General features: G+C 46.4%; 2 protein-coding genes across 6 annotated transcripts in view; one reads left to right on the top strand and one right to left on the bottom strand.

Annotated features, from left to right (window-relative positions):
• Positions 1-14,388, bottom strand: part of CENPP (centromere protein P) — a 250,575-nt gene that overhangs the window by 70,182 nt on the left and 166,005 nt on the right. The window lies entirely within an intron of this gene.
• ECM2 (extracellular matrix protein 2) overlaps positions 1-14,388 on the top strand; it is a 33,239-nt gene that overhangs the window by 17,430 nt on the left and 1,421 nt on the right. For 2 of the 4 annotated variants that reach the window (XM_045772565.2, XM_045772563.2), the window contains exons 4-9: positions 996-1,577; positions 3,467-3,582; positions 4,992-5,127; positions 7,986-8,143; positions 9,970-10,109; positions 11,213-11,539. In XM_045772565.2, the coding sequence (XP_045628521.2) occupies positions 996-1,577; positions 3,467-3,582; positions 4,992-5,127; positions 7,986-8,143; positions 9,970-10,109; positions 11,213-11,539 (1,459 nt within the window). The remainder of the gene's footprint in view (positions 1-995; positions 1,578-3,466; positions 3,583-4,991; positions 5,128-7,985; positions 8,144-9,969; positions 10,110-11,212; positions 11,540-14,388) is intronic. The other 2 variants (XM_045772566.2, XM_045772564.2) reach the window with 2 other exon arrangements.

Raw genomic sequence — 14,388 nt, 5'->3', positions numbered from 1 at the left:
CTTTCCCTAATACTTTCCTATTTTCGTTTTGCATGTTCTGCCAGGGATAGGAAAAAATAACTCACTGACTTTATAATATATACTGGATTGAAATCTCAAGTAATTCCTTCAAATAGTTACATTTTCTGAGTTCATTTTCTGGGTGATTTAGATACAGCATTAAATAAAAGCAGGGCCACAACTCAGGAAATCTGCCAGTACCAGAGCTAGACCTCACTTCTGCCAGAGCTGCGGTCACTGTCAGGCTCTCCCCAACTTCTGCTAAATACACACGCAGTGAACGCCTGCCACTGGCCGTTCCGCTCCCATCATCCTGGGACAACGGAAAGTCCTGTCATGCACGCCTCTGGCTTAAAACAGCATCATCGGAATCCAGGAGGCCTCCCATAAGTGTCAAGCAGTAAAAATTTAAGTTGAGAGGCTGGGAAGGAGAAAGAGGAGAACTTTCTATAATCCTGAATTTCAGAAGATGCTTTCGGGCCTATGGGGCTGAAAGAAAATCAGACAAAAATAATAATAAATCTACAAAAAAAAGCCAGTTTCACTGCCACAAGCAAGTAAAATACGTGTTTCATTTTTTTTATGTTTGATGGTGCAGATTCTTACATTATCAGTCACCCCGATTAACTGAACAGTATCTATTATAAAGGTCACACCTCATCATACTGCAATCTCACACAGGACTGCTTACCATTTTGCATCATGTGGCAATATTATTCCCTCTTTATTACCAGGTAGCAAGATATTTTGGTAAAAATAAATACTAAGGCCACAGGAAAAAACAAAAATTGCTTAAAACAAATCACATAAATCTTATAAAACAGAAATAAAATTACTTTTAAAACTACTCAAGCAAAAATTCCAAGATGCATTTCACATTTAAATTGCACTCAAATACCTGGAGGGAATAATATTTACTAACCTCACTTTCACTATGATTTTTCTTTTTACTAACGTTACACCTCGCCCCTGCCGTATCTTCCCCGCGCGGCCAGCAGCCTCCCGTCCGCTGCTCAGTGGTACAGCATTAAGTGATAGAAGTGAATTTTCTGGTGATTCTTCAGAACAAAGAGAACCTACCAACTCACGTCGCAAGCAACTGCCACCTGGTCGGGTGGAAATGGACCAAGTGTTGCAAAAAGAGGAACTTCAATTTGAGGAGGAAGAAGAAAGTAAAGAAGATGAAAATGAGCAAAAGAAACAGACCCCTGGACCTGGAGAGCAGGGGAGACCTCTCAGTGAGGGGTGGAGCAGAGGAGGGGCAGATGAGAGACCCCGAGCAGAGGGGAGGCGAGCCCATCAACAAGGACACCCAGCAAGGGAGGAGGACGAGGACGAGGAGGCAGAGGAGGCAGAGGACGAGGAGGAGGAGGAGGAGGAGGAGGAGGAGGAGGGCACCCTCAGAGGAGATGTGTTCAGGGTGCCCTCCAGACCCCTGGTGCCCCCTCCTCGCAGGGGCATGCCACCTCTGCCCAGCGGATGCTCCCTGTCCTACAGAACCATCAGCTGCATCAGCGCCGGCCTCACACAGATACCACTGCTAACAGCACCAGAGATAACAAGCCTGGAGCTCATTGGTAAGAGATGTGGACGTCTGTTCTGTTTTGTGCTTTACAAGTAACTCTCCTTGCCCTGTGAATGTCATATTTTAATTTCATAATAGAAGTTGATCCTAAACAGACTAACTTCACAATCTATAATCATATACATAAACTTTGTAGGAGAAATAGCATGGTTAGGTATAAAGCCAATTTCTCCAAACCAAATCATGATTTCCCACTGACTTTTTCCCTAAAGTCAGCTTCAGTGAGGTATAACTGACATTCAGTAAAACTTATTTTTAGCATGCTCTTCTCTGAGCGTTGACAGACGTGTATAGTTGCGTCACTACCCCCACAGCCAGGATACAGAATGTTTCCATCACCTCCCCACGTTCCCTCCTGCCCCTCCTTCTACCAGCCCTGGTCTCTGCTGAGGTGATGGGCCTCCAGGGTTTGGCCGTTCATGGTATGTCACCGAAGTAGGGTCACCCAGTGCAGAGTCTTTCCAGTTGGGCTTCTTGTGCTTGCCACGATGCCGTGGAGGGTCATCCGGGATGCTGCACTCATCTAGCAGGCCCTCTGCTCACCGCTGAGTGGCATGTGCTCATGCCGATGGACCACAGGTGCCTGGTGATCCTGAAGGGCACCTGGGTTGCTTCTAGTTTGGGGCAACTGTACATACAGTTCTACAAATATCCATATACAGAGGTTTGTGTGGACCTAGTTTTCTGTTCATTAAGGTGCACGCCCAGGAGTGGAAATGCTGAATGACAGAGTAAAGGTGCATTTAGCTCCATAGGAAACCATCCCCCAGTTCCCAAAGGTGGCTGCAGCTTTCTGCTAGACGCTGCTCTGCCTCCTGTCACTTATCTTCCCCTCACTTCAGCCATTCTGGTAGGTATGGAATGGTCCAGTCCTCCTCGCCATGTTCTTATGAGGCCACTGGAAGGGTTCTGAGTGGAGGAACGGCAGGACCAGGTGTGTGTGTGTGAGGCTGGCTCACGGGGACCCTGCGTGTGCATCCATCTGGGAGATAAAACCCACACCCCAGGACGACCTGAAGACACAGGGCTGAGAGAATCTGAATGGGGTTTCAGGCATGTCGCAGGGGCAATCACAGAAATAAACTATCAGAGAAATAATAAATAAATGACCTTATAAATACACACTCAATAGGCCAAGTCTGACGCCTTGGTTCAGGACGGCCAGTCTGTGCTAGGACACCACGTTCACATGACCCCGTAGGGAAGTCTCATGCTCAGAGGCCTACACCCCAGCAATGTCCCCTCTGCCACAGCTGGTGTGTCAGCTGTGCCCTGTTCAGTCACACTATCGTGGTTTTGAGATGGTCACCATATGGTGTCTATAGTACTCACTATTTCTGGTGAGCTTACGTTGTGGGTTTAAAAGCATCAACTACTGCACTTAACCAAATGTGAAAACAAAATCCCATAAATTTAAAGCATGTAGGAAGTTGTTCAGATGGAAGCCACACAATTATAACACCTGAGCTCCTGGTTTAGAGAAGGAAATTTCAGAAGGGTAGGTGATAGGACAGGATTTCTGGTCCAGGGTCTAGGACATGTCAATGGGAAAACCAGTTTCTATGTAAGCTTCCGGAAACACATCTCTGTTATAAAATGCATACTGCTAACAGAATTGTCTAGTGAACCACATTCTAGCTGTTCTCACAGCAGCTTCACCTGAAACAGGACGGCCTCGAGCACAGCTAGTCCTTCAAGTAGAGGTTCTGGCCCCAGGCTGGTGTTTCCTGCACATGCATTTGCTTATACAGATGCTGTCCTAGTTATGAGTATTGTTTTCTCCTCTGGGTAGAGCTTCCTTGCTATCTATGTATGTTCATGAACACACGTATGTTCCCGTGTGTGCATGGGGGCCCAAACCGCAACTGCTGTGTTTTCTAGGCAATTCCATCACCGACATTCCTGACGGAGCATTCAATGGACTGCCAAATTTGGAAAGGCTCGATCTGAGCAACAACAACATCACCTCCCCAGGCACAGGTCCAAAAGCATTCAAGGTAAAGATACGCTCGGCGTGAGGAAGCATCCCCTTGGACAGTTCTGTGCTGGCGGCAGGGCAGGGAGAGAAAGGGACAGTCTGTAGCCTCCTCCTAAGTCAAGAAAGTTTCCCCTCTGACGTTCCTAAACTCTTCAAGTTTTACCTTGATTCCAGTCTGTTGTTTTACGTGATTCTAGCTTGTTTTTCTAGCTTTACCCTTACAGCACCTACAACAGCAAAATGACAAAACCAATGTTTGAACTTATGGAGCAGTTTCTCCCCAAGCAGCTGAAAATATGTTGAAATATGTGGGCTCTTAGTACATGAGGTATTTCCAGGAATAAAGGAGAGCTTATCTGGAAACTCTTGTTAACATTTTCAGGCCAGAAAGAGCTTCGTTATTTTGTGCCGAGGGCAAGACCTGATGATCATGTGAGCAGGAGGGGTTCTGGAAACACAAGCGGACTCAGATGAAAACTAGCACAGGGAATGGTGGGGAAGACAAGGGAGAGAGAGGCAGCAAACAGCATAGAATAAGCCCCTGCAAGACTTGGGTGTGACTAAAATATTTTCTAAAAAGCAGAAAAGAAGACAGGATCAAGGAGTTTCAGAGAAGCAAAGGTAGAAGCAAGAAAGGAAGGGTCTGGGTGTGTAAACAAACACACTCGTGTGTCCTTTTGAGAAGCCCAGTGAAACCTACTACATCCCACTAGGCCAAACTTTACCCCTGCATTCAAGTCGCAGACGTGTCCTTGTCATACGACAGCTGGGACTCACGCATTTCCTGTGTTTGATCAGAAAGAAAGACACACAGGAGAGTGTCTCCTTTTCTTGTTTTGGGATCCCCTGTCCCATTCCCAAGTCTGATTCAGTGCCTGAGGTGAATCATCTGTGCAGCGCTCCAGTCTGGTGGGGCAGGCGTTCGGGCCGAGGAGCACACAGCTGCAAACGTGGGCGTGCTTCCACCAGTCAGACTGTGCGGGTGCCACAGAGGAACAGCGAGTGGTATTTGCAGCACGCCATTCTGAAGCGGTTCCGCAATCATCAGTGCTCTTTTAGGGCCGTTTCTACTAGTCTAATGACAAAACTGAGGTGTACACGTACACGGTAATGATTCAAACTGCTGATTTCATTGCCAGCATCCATGACACATTCAGATTCCGCAGTAGCCTTCTGTCTACTGCTGAGAAGGTGGACGCCTAAGATCTAGCAAAATAGGAGCGGTCCAGTGGTGACAGGAGCTTTCTCTCGCTCAGTAAAGCCGCAGCAGGGAAATGGGGGAGCGGCGGGAGAACATGCAGCTTCCCATGGGCCCAAGTCAGAGCACGCAGGTTTGTAAGGTTAAGTCACGACTGCACTTTGACCCCTGAAGATGCACGATGTGTCTGTGACCATGTGAAAAGGTAATTTTGAGATTTGCTTTTCAAGGTTCTGAAGAAGCTAATTCGCCTGAATATGGATGGAAACAATCTGGCAGAGATTCCTTCAGAACTACCGTCTGCATTAGAAGAACTTAAGATCAACGAGAACAGACTGCAGGCGATCAATGAAGAAAGCTTATCAGGTATTTAACTTTTAGTTCATATGTGTCCTATTCTAGCCTTTCTTCTGCGGTCGTGTGGGAGCTTTATGGGCACTACAGCCATACGGAGAGCTGGCGAGTTTTTTAGGCCACTTTACCCTTTAAGTTCATGAAATTTATTTTCTCCTTTTGTGGTTGACTCTGGACCAAACTGAACTGAAGCTGTCATATCGTGAACTAGGCACAAAAGATGCAGCACTACGTTAGCTTTTCCTAAACACTAGCCAGGGTCTGTGGTGGGATTACATCTCCTTCCAGAGACAGCTAATGTTTCCTTCCCCGTTCCCAGCAGTCTAGCAGCGCCTGAGGCGCGGTGTCCAATACTTTCTACCTATTTGATTTGAAATATTTTTATGTTAATGTCGATAACTCAAGCCTAAAAAGGAATTAAACCATTTCATTATTTGCTTTTCACTCCGAAAAAACTTCATAGGAAAAAAACACTTCTGGTGATGGGAAAAAACACAATACCACCAAGAATTGCCAAGTCTGAAAATTACAGAGTTATGGAAATATTCTATTTCCAGATGGACTGCAGGGTACACATGAAAAACATCAACAAACACAAATGGTGATGGGCTTTGTCATATGGAAAAGACATCAGAAAGTCTTTTTTAACTGCCAGGGGAAGCAGGGCCAAAGGAACATGTAGACCAGCGCCCTAGTGGGCTGCATGTGAACCGCACGTGAGGTCACCTTTCTGGCTGCATTCTCAAGATGACGTGTTACACAACAGAAGCCCCTACTCGGAAGGTGTGCGCACACATTCCTGGCAGCTGCTTCTCCACACACTCCCTCCCTCCCTCCCCTGCTGTCCCCCACAGTCCAAGCACCATGGAGGCTTTGGCCATGAGGAGGGGCTCAGGTCACTGTGCCAGAGAGCCTCGACACTGTGCTGAGCCCACTGCCTGGAGGGTCGAGCAGCTGGCAGCAGGCAAGGTGCACCCGCGCGCAGCTGCCACCACTGCTGGGACGCTGCTCTTTCTGCACGGAAGCCCCTGGCTTGGCCCTCAGGGGCCTGCTGCTCTCCCTGTGCTTTTGTGACAGGTCTTCACACATGACCCTTCACGTTACAGACAGTCCCAGACAAGTGGGGAGGAAGGGAGCTCCAGGGAGAGAAACAGCATGCGCAAAGGTGTGCAGAAACAGGAGGATCCCGATGCTGCGGGCAGTGCTCATGGCTGGCCCCCACTCTGGGCACGCAGGGACCACGCTCTCCCGTGTCCATGACCTGCCATGTTGCTCCCCGCCCCACAATGGGAAGGACTTCCTACCAGCTTCCTGCGTATAAACCCTTGTTCTACTGCATCTGACCTACAGCTTCTCTAGCTCCGCCCTGTCTCCTGTCACATACGAGAGCACACTTCCTATGTTTCCTACACAATGTATAAACCAGAGAGTACCTGTAAACACCGTGTGCCACATCTCTCTCGTGGGGTCACACACCGACCATTAGTCTACTTTGATTATCTGTTTTTCACGGGAAAACTTCCATTACATTCCAAGACCTCAACTATGTACTAGATAAATATGCTGGATTCTCAGTATCTTTGGTTTTGGAAATCAAGGAGAATATAAGAAAACATAACCACTTCTCAGTTTATTGCTTGGGCTCCCTAATTCTCCTCAGCCCTTCAATTGATGCTAAAACAACTGCCAGGTTCATGTTTTGTCATGCTGTCCTTGCCCAGCGCTCCTCGCTGCCTGGACAGGAAAACCAGACCATACTGTCTGGTGCACGAAGGGCCTGCACCCCCCCAGCAGACGGTTCACCCAAGGCGGGCCTGCCACCTACCGCTGAGCACATGGGTTCTTACTGTCCGTGTTCACCTGGCTGCCTCAGCCTCCCCCATTTCTACCTACGTCTTCCTGTCCTTGGGAGCCCAGCCCACCCACACGTCCACACCACTCCTGTGGTCCTCAGCACCTGTGATCTGCACCCCGATCATCCTGTCGCTTGCTCGTGCTTGGACGATGTCTTGTTTCTCTAATGTGCCTAAGAGTAGGAACAGAGCCGTACAGAGCGTTCAGTGCAATGCCCGTGACTTGAGTTGAAGATGAAAACATTCCTATTCTGGAAATCTTGGCCACTGAACAATCTCCAAAGTTACACCCTGAATGCCTGACTCAGATGCCTCTGGGTATCATCACTGCTGAGCTGTCCATTCTCCTGTAGGGTTCCAAGTGATCTGGATCATACCACTCCTGAGGCCAGCAGAAACGATGCAGGGAAAACTTGTTTGTATAAAGGCCTTTCTTGGTAGCTCAATCTGAGTGCGTGGAGAATTCTCGATCATTCTCCTTTCCAAACATGCATTTGGCTGCACTATCTGCCAGGACGTGAACACGTGTGACGGGAATTCACGCTGGAACTCCCTTGTTCAGAGACTGACATCTGCGAGACAGAGCGCTCCCACACTCCCCGTCACCAATGATGCTGCCGTGTCATATGCGTGTCCACGTCTTTCCACAGGCTTTAAGGGACCTCCACAACTTTGTACTTCTCGCCCACCTGTGTCCTGAGTCCCTGCTTGGCCCCCGCTGCCCCTGTGGGGAGGCCCTGCTCAGCTTCTGTTCCTTAGACATCCTACAGTGTGGTAACTTCTCGGCAGGCCCGCCTCTCCCCTGGACCACATGTCCGGCATCCAGTGCTGGCTGAGACCAGCATCTGGGGTGCACAGAGCACTTGAGAGGAGGCTCTGCATGGGGAACACCAAGAAAGCAGGGACATCTACCCTCCAAATAAACTGAACATTTCACATGATGTTTTGAAAGATATAGAGACTACATGGTTCTTTGGTTTTCCTAATATTCTGAAAATTATATTTTATTTTTTATAGACCTAAATCAACTGGTCACCTTAGAACTGGAAGGAAACAATCTCAGTGAAACCAATGTGAATCCCTTGGCTTTCAAATCTTTGAAGAGCCTAGCCTACCTGCGTCTGGGAAGAAATAAATTCAGAATTATACCACAGGGTCTTCCTGCTTCTATTGAGGTAACTGTATCTTTCTAACAATGTTTTACATTTTTAGTACAGTACACTTCAATAAGACAAATAGCATTATTCTAAAAGATTATTGTGAGGCAGATTAAAGTACATTTTGGTGCTGTACACTCCGCTATGTAATCTGAGCACTGTTGTTTCTTTAAACGTAATAATAGTTGATAAAGTGAAATTTTGATAAAATGAAAATTGATCTTACTGACAGCTTTTGGGGAGAGAATGGGGAAGATGAGCTGAGAATTTACACAGAAACTACAACTTGCAAGATAGCTTCCCAGTTCTGCCCAGCGCCCCACCGAGGCCGAGCCCTGCCCTTCCCACCCAGGGCCCAGGTGTGGGGCCTTCCTCGCTGCAGCAAGGGACACACTTCACACACTCTGGGGGCCCTCACTGCCCAGTGCACACCTGACTTCCAGCCCTGAGAGCAGAGGTCTGGCAGACCCGGCACTGACTGCTCCCAGCTGTTTCTGCTGCACAGAGGATTACTCAGCAGGAAGGCAGGCTGGAGCTTCCCACAGCTGTGGGCCTGCTATGCCAGCAGAGCCTGGGTCTGACGCCCTGCCATAGCATCTCCTTTCCTATTTGCAGATCAACATATCAGTTTAGAATTTATCAAAATTGTAAAGATTGAGGTTCCAATAATGGGCTTTACATCCGAATCTCTTGGATTCTAGAGCAATACGGACTCCGTACCCTACCCCAGATATCCTCAATCAGGTTCCTTTGGAGGGTAGGGTCAGTAATTTATAATTTTTTAAGTTAGATTTTAATACATAATGCATGCACCTAGTAAACACACACAAGCCAAATAGTAAGGAGGAGCAACATGTCTCCATCTGGGTGTTCTCTCCAGAGGGTCCCTCTCATTGGTATGGGAGGCAGTGTCCACGCAGGTGTGTGTGCTCCGACCCCTTCCAGGACCCCGCTTCACAGACACAGGGTCTAGTGTATGGATGAGTGTGCTCTGACTGCAGTAACTTTAGAAAGCTCACAAGTGATCTAAATATGCAACCAAGTTTGGGAACCACTGATTTGGTTCACCTCTAAATACGTATGAAGTTAAAAGCAAAAAGCTAAAAATTGCTTTACTCATATCTAATAAATACCAAAATTAAGTTAAAACAAGGGAAAATTACTATAATAGGAATCGAAAATTACAATGAAGACATATTCCAATATCTGCTTCTGATTTCCAAGCCTCTTGAGTGAAAAACTTGCACTAACGTCAAATGAATTTAACCAAAGGCAGCTCGCTGTTGAAAACAATAGCTCTAGCAAACTTTACCCTGATGTTAAATGAGGGTTCCCAATTAATTTTTAATTAAATTAATTAAAATACAAGCAAGTCTAAAACCCTGACAGGCAGCATGGACTGGTGGGAAGTGGCCTGTCCTAGAGCTGGGGCGGGGTGGGGACGTGTGTCTCCTGGGCATCCTCTCTCCAGGCCCAAGTGTCTCCACTACTGAACAGAGATGATCATTTGTACCAATTTTCTAGGGTTTTGAAGCCCAAATGAGATAATTTACATGAATAAGTTTTGTAAATTAGAGAACTTTATACTATTATTACGGTATGCTCTATTTTGCAAAATTTTATGGTTAAAAAAATGCATTTAATTCCATGACCATGAAAGAAGGTAGCTTTTATTTCGCTAATTAGATAGAACAGGACAACTTACAGCAATGAATTCACTTGGAAGAGCAGAAGACTCTCCAGATAATACTACTGAGAACAGTCCACAGTACCATTTCCACCTGTGAAGCTGAATATATGTGCCAACCAACACAAAGAAAAATAGTCTTTTCTGTTAATTATAGGAATTATACCTAGAAAATAACCAAATTGAAGAAATCACTGAGATCTGTTTCAACCACACCAGAAAGATCAATGTCATTGTGCTACGTTATAATAAAATTGAGGAAAACAGGATTGCTCCGCTAGCCTGGATAAATCAAGAGTGAGTAGACGCTGCTCTTCGCCTTTCTTAGTGCCTTCCTTCTGCCATTACAGCACAGGGTCTGAATGTGGGGAAGTGAGCTTAGGAATGGCACCCCTCCTTCGTGAGCCTCCCCCTCCCTAGAACCTGGCTACTTGCTTGGAGCTCATATTGTGGATGGTGTGACTGGTGTTGGGATGATCGTGGTCACTGCTGCTGTGCACACCCTGCCATGAACCCAAGCAGTGAGGGACCCGAGATCTGTCCACCTCACAGGTGGCCATGAAGTTGAAGGGAAACCATCCTGCCCCGCCCCCCCACCATGGGACCATGAGGCTCCCCTGTCCTATGCCACACTGTCTTCATTCCTCCAAACCATTTCTCTACCTCAAGTCTTATAAAACAGCCTGAACGGTGCTTCGCTTGACAGGGAAGGCTGGAAGCAGGGTCCAGCCTCCTGGCAAGGATGCAGGGAAGGGGCCGGCGTGGGGATCTTGCCTGTCAGGAGGAGCAGGATGGGCCATGGTGGGGAGCCAGGTTGGGCTGTGTGGTGAGGACACAGGGGATCTGGGTGAAACAGATGGAACAGGCATCTTTCAGGGGCAGGAGAGAGGGATGAGATGGTGTGGAGGGCCAGCCGGGGCCAGCAGGACGTGGTGGTGGCAGGGTGACTCAGAAACCACAGGGGAAGGCCCGAAAACAAGCTCCATTTCACCACAAGCCCCCGTGTATCAGGCCATCGGATCGGGTGTGGAGCAAGAATGCAGATTCCACACCACCACCATGTCCTTGCTGGAACCCGGGGCGATTTCAGGGAGAGGCAGCTTGATAGCAGCTAAGACCCTGACCTCATTTCTGATTCACGTTTGATCCTAGAGATAGTGGTTCTTTCTGAACCTGGCACTCCTTGTAACGGAGTGGGAGCCGCGGTGTGGCGCCCAGATAAGACTGCAAGCCTCACAGCCAGACAGGGCAGACCGCCACACAGTCACCCTCACACAGGACTCACTACTGCAAACCAGACGGTGCGGGAACACGGCCAAGCATCCTGACCGGCCCTGTCCGAGCCCGGAGCTCACGGTCCCTGCCTCACGCGGTGCCCCGCTAATCCTTCTTTGTTGCAGAAATCTAGAGTCCATCGACCTCTCCTACAACAAGCTCTACCACGTCCCGTCCTACCTGCCCAAGTCCCTTCTGCATCTCGTGCTGCTCGGGAACCAGATTGAGCGCATCCCCGGCTACGTGTTTGGCCACATGCAGCCAGGCCTGGAGTACCTGTACCTGTCATTTAACAGACTCTCCGATGACGGCGTGGACCGAGTCTCCTTCTATGGGACGTATCATTCTCTGAGAGAGCTGTTTCTGGATCACAATGACTTAAAATCTATACCACCTGGGGTACGGGAAATGAAAGCACTACATTTTCTGAGGCTGAACAACAATAAGATACGGTAAATTCTGGCTTTTTCAAGTATTGATTTAAATTGTTGTGATTGACAGAGGATATGATTACACAACCATGACATGGTGTCTGGGATTTCCTTATAAGGGGAAAAAGGACAAGCGGTCCCATTAAACAAGACTGGCAGATGTTTGCAGGTACACAGCATTCGTCATAGCTTTTCTCTACATGTCTATGTCCGCTAACTTTCACGGTAAAAACCCTTTAGAACGGAACATTACTACCTAATACTGGGAACCCGGGAGGTGGACAATGATGCTGCTTCTACCTCCATTTGTAATTTTAAAAACTCTACTCTGTAGATAAAAAACCTAAATACATGCTAAAATTAAAACTGATTCTATCTAGATCTTTTCTGAAGGTAAAATTCTGAATAAAATTATTGAGACTCCGCTTTTCTCATGTCTGGGGACAGAGTTTTCTGTCTGCCTGGAGAGCGTGCTGGTCTCAAGAATTAATCTGGAATACTCTGGTAGTGCGGTCACAGGCCAATCCCCGATGTGGGATTCCTGTCCCTGAGGAGTATACCCCTTCCTCTCTTCTCTGTCTCTACAGTCCAAACACAAATTCCTAAAAAACAAGAGGGAAAGAGTCATGGGTGTATAACAGTGCTGGGGAGAGAGGTGGGAGTGGAGGAGGCTTTGTGAGATGCAGTTAAAAGCTTCTTGGCTAAGTACGGCACAGACTGTGCTCTGTGCTTCCTATTTACTGCACGAAGACACACACATCTGTCCCACTTCTGGTGGGATTCAGGTGGTGACAGTCTGGAGTCTCCACTAATACCTTTCTCCTCCACCTCTGAACCAACAGTCTCACTCACCGACGAGTGCTGCTTGAAATTCTTATTTCCTTAGGGGCAACACAACGGTGACTCACTACTTTGTTACCCTTTACACATCTGTTAGCTGAAATTCCTTTGTAAAGGACTTTTTCTTGTCAGCTAGAGCACTTTTTCACTCTGAAAGGTAAGACAAATGCTCAGTTCTTTCCTTTTAACATCCAATCAGACCAAGAAGCTGGCTACAAATATCTCACTATGTGAGCTGACAGATGTTAACTAAACTTAATGTAATGATGATCACTTCGCAATATATACAAATATCAAATCATGTCATACACCTTAAGCTAAACTTGTATGTTAATGCTGTCTTTATAAAACTGGAAAAATTATATGTATGTATTAAGTATGAGTGGTAAGGCCTACTATACAATACATTAAAATGTTAATAGAGGCTGTCTCAGGAAAAAAAAAGTTGGTGCCTAAGTGTTTCTGTTTTATTATTTTGTTTCTGGCTTTCTTTCTCTGGATAATTAATATTAACTTACAGTTTTATATATTTCGAATGTTTTAATCAACTATAACTATTGTGCCTAAACCCCACTCCTTGGCGGGAGGACCCTCTGTGGGTCCTGGGTGGCGCACTTTTACGCTCCGACTGCGCACCTGTGATAGCCTTCTTCCAGAGGTCCCCATGCCCCCTCGCTGGGAGCAGCATTCACATCACATGCCCCAGGCTGGGGACCAGGCATGTTCCTTTCCAAAGTGGTGTCACGGTTTCGAGGCCTTGCAGTGAATTGCCAGGAAATATGTATTTTGTAAAGAAAAAGAACAGGACTTCATACTGATGTTCCCAATTCTAATTTAACCATATAGAGTATTCTTTGTTTTAAACTTGTTTATCTTATACTAGGAATCTAGGTTCCCAACAATATTAACTAACTTATTATCTTACAATATACAAAAAATAGTTTCAATGTAAGAATGCCATTCTTACAACAACAAAAGTACTGAATGAAGTATATGGTGTCTTAGGGAGCTCTCTATTTGTCTTTAGAATATGTTCCTCGAGGACATGGCAGAAATACAGTGGTTTTCTCTGTGACAACATGTCAACGACCTGATACTGTGATAAGGGCTTTAGCTTGTTTTTGGTTTTTAGGAATTGCTATTTCCCATGTAATATTATTTTTACTACGTTAAACGTTTATAAAACTCCAAAGTCAAAACTGTAACAAGGTATATGCCTGTCCCATATGCTATATTCCATCATTTCCTATAGGTTAATTCTTTTAAAATTAATTTGCAGTCTTTCCCAGTATTCTTTTTCACAAATATAAGCCTAGATGCACACATTCATATTCCCCACTGCCTCCCACAATTTCCACACAAATTATGATGCAGAAAAATTCCCTCTCTAGAGTGTTATTTTTTTTATTCTTTACTTTTTATGATTATGGGTATATCCTATCACTCTTTACCAAGACACAGAGAATTTCCTTATTCTTTTTACAACTGACCAGTATTCCATTATGTGGATATTTCACTTAACCAGTTCCCTACTGACAGACACCTACTTATTTCCCTTCTTTCACTACTACAGACAACACATGCACAACACGTGCACAATAATGCACAACTTTGTTTGGACGGCATTTTATATTTTTTTGGCCTAATTCCGGGAGAGGATCCTGGCTGAGTGAAGGGAGATGCCGCCTGGTCGCTGGTCCTCATCCCTCCCTGCAGGGATGGGGGGTCCTTCACAGCCCCAGGACCAGACCGTGTTGATGAGCTTGTGAATGTTTCTGTGTGAGGCAAATGTGGCCAGTGGCGGTGGTGTGGCAGGACACTCGCGGTCTGCGTTTCTCTTTTCATGAATGAAACCAAGCATCTTTTCATGTTCCCATGTCATTTCGTTCTTTCTTCGGTGAACTGGTTAGCCAGGCATTTCCCGCTCTTCTTTTTCTGCACAGGTTTCTAAGAGGGTTTTGTACATTAGCCCCGTATCTGTGATATAAGTTGCAAAAACATTCTCCTAGTTTGCCATGGCTCTTAACTTT

Source organism: Ursus americanus, chromosome 34 (assembly GCF_024610735.1).
Source record: "Ursus americanus isolate L20-20 chromosome 34, mUrsAme1.1.p, whole genome shotgun sequence".
Classification (NCBI taxonomy): domain Eukaryota; kingdom Metazoa; phylum Chordata; class Mammalia; order Carnivora; family Ursidae; genus Ursus; species Ursus americanus.
Note: the sequence above shows the minus strand (reverse complement) of the source record. Positions and strands in the feature narration are given on the sequence as shown.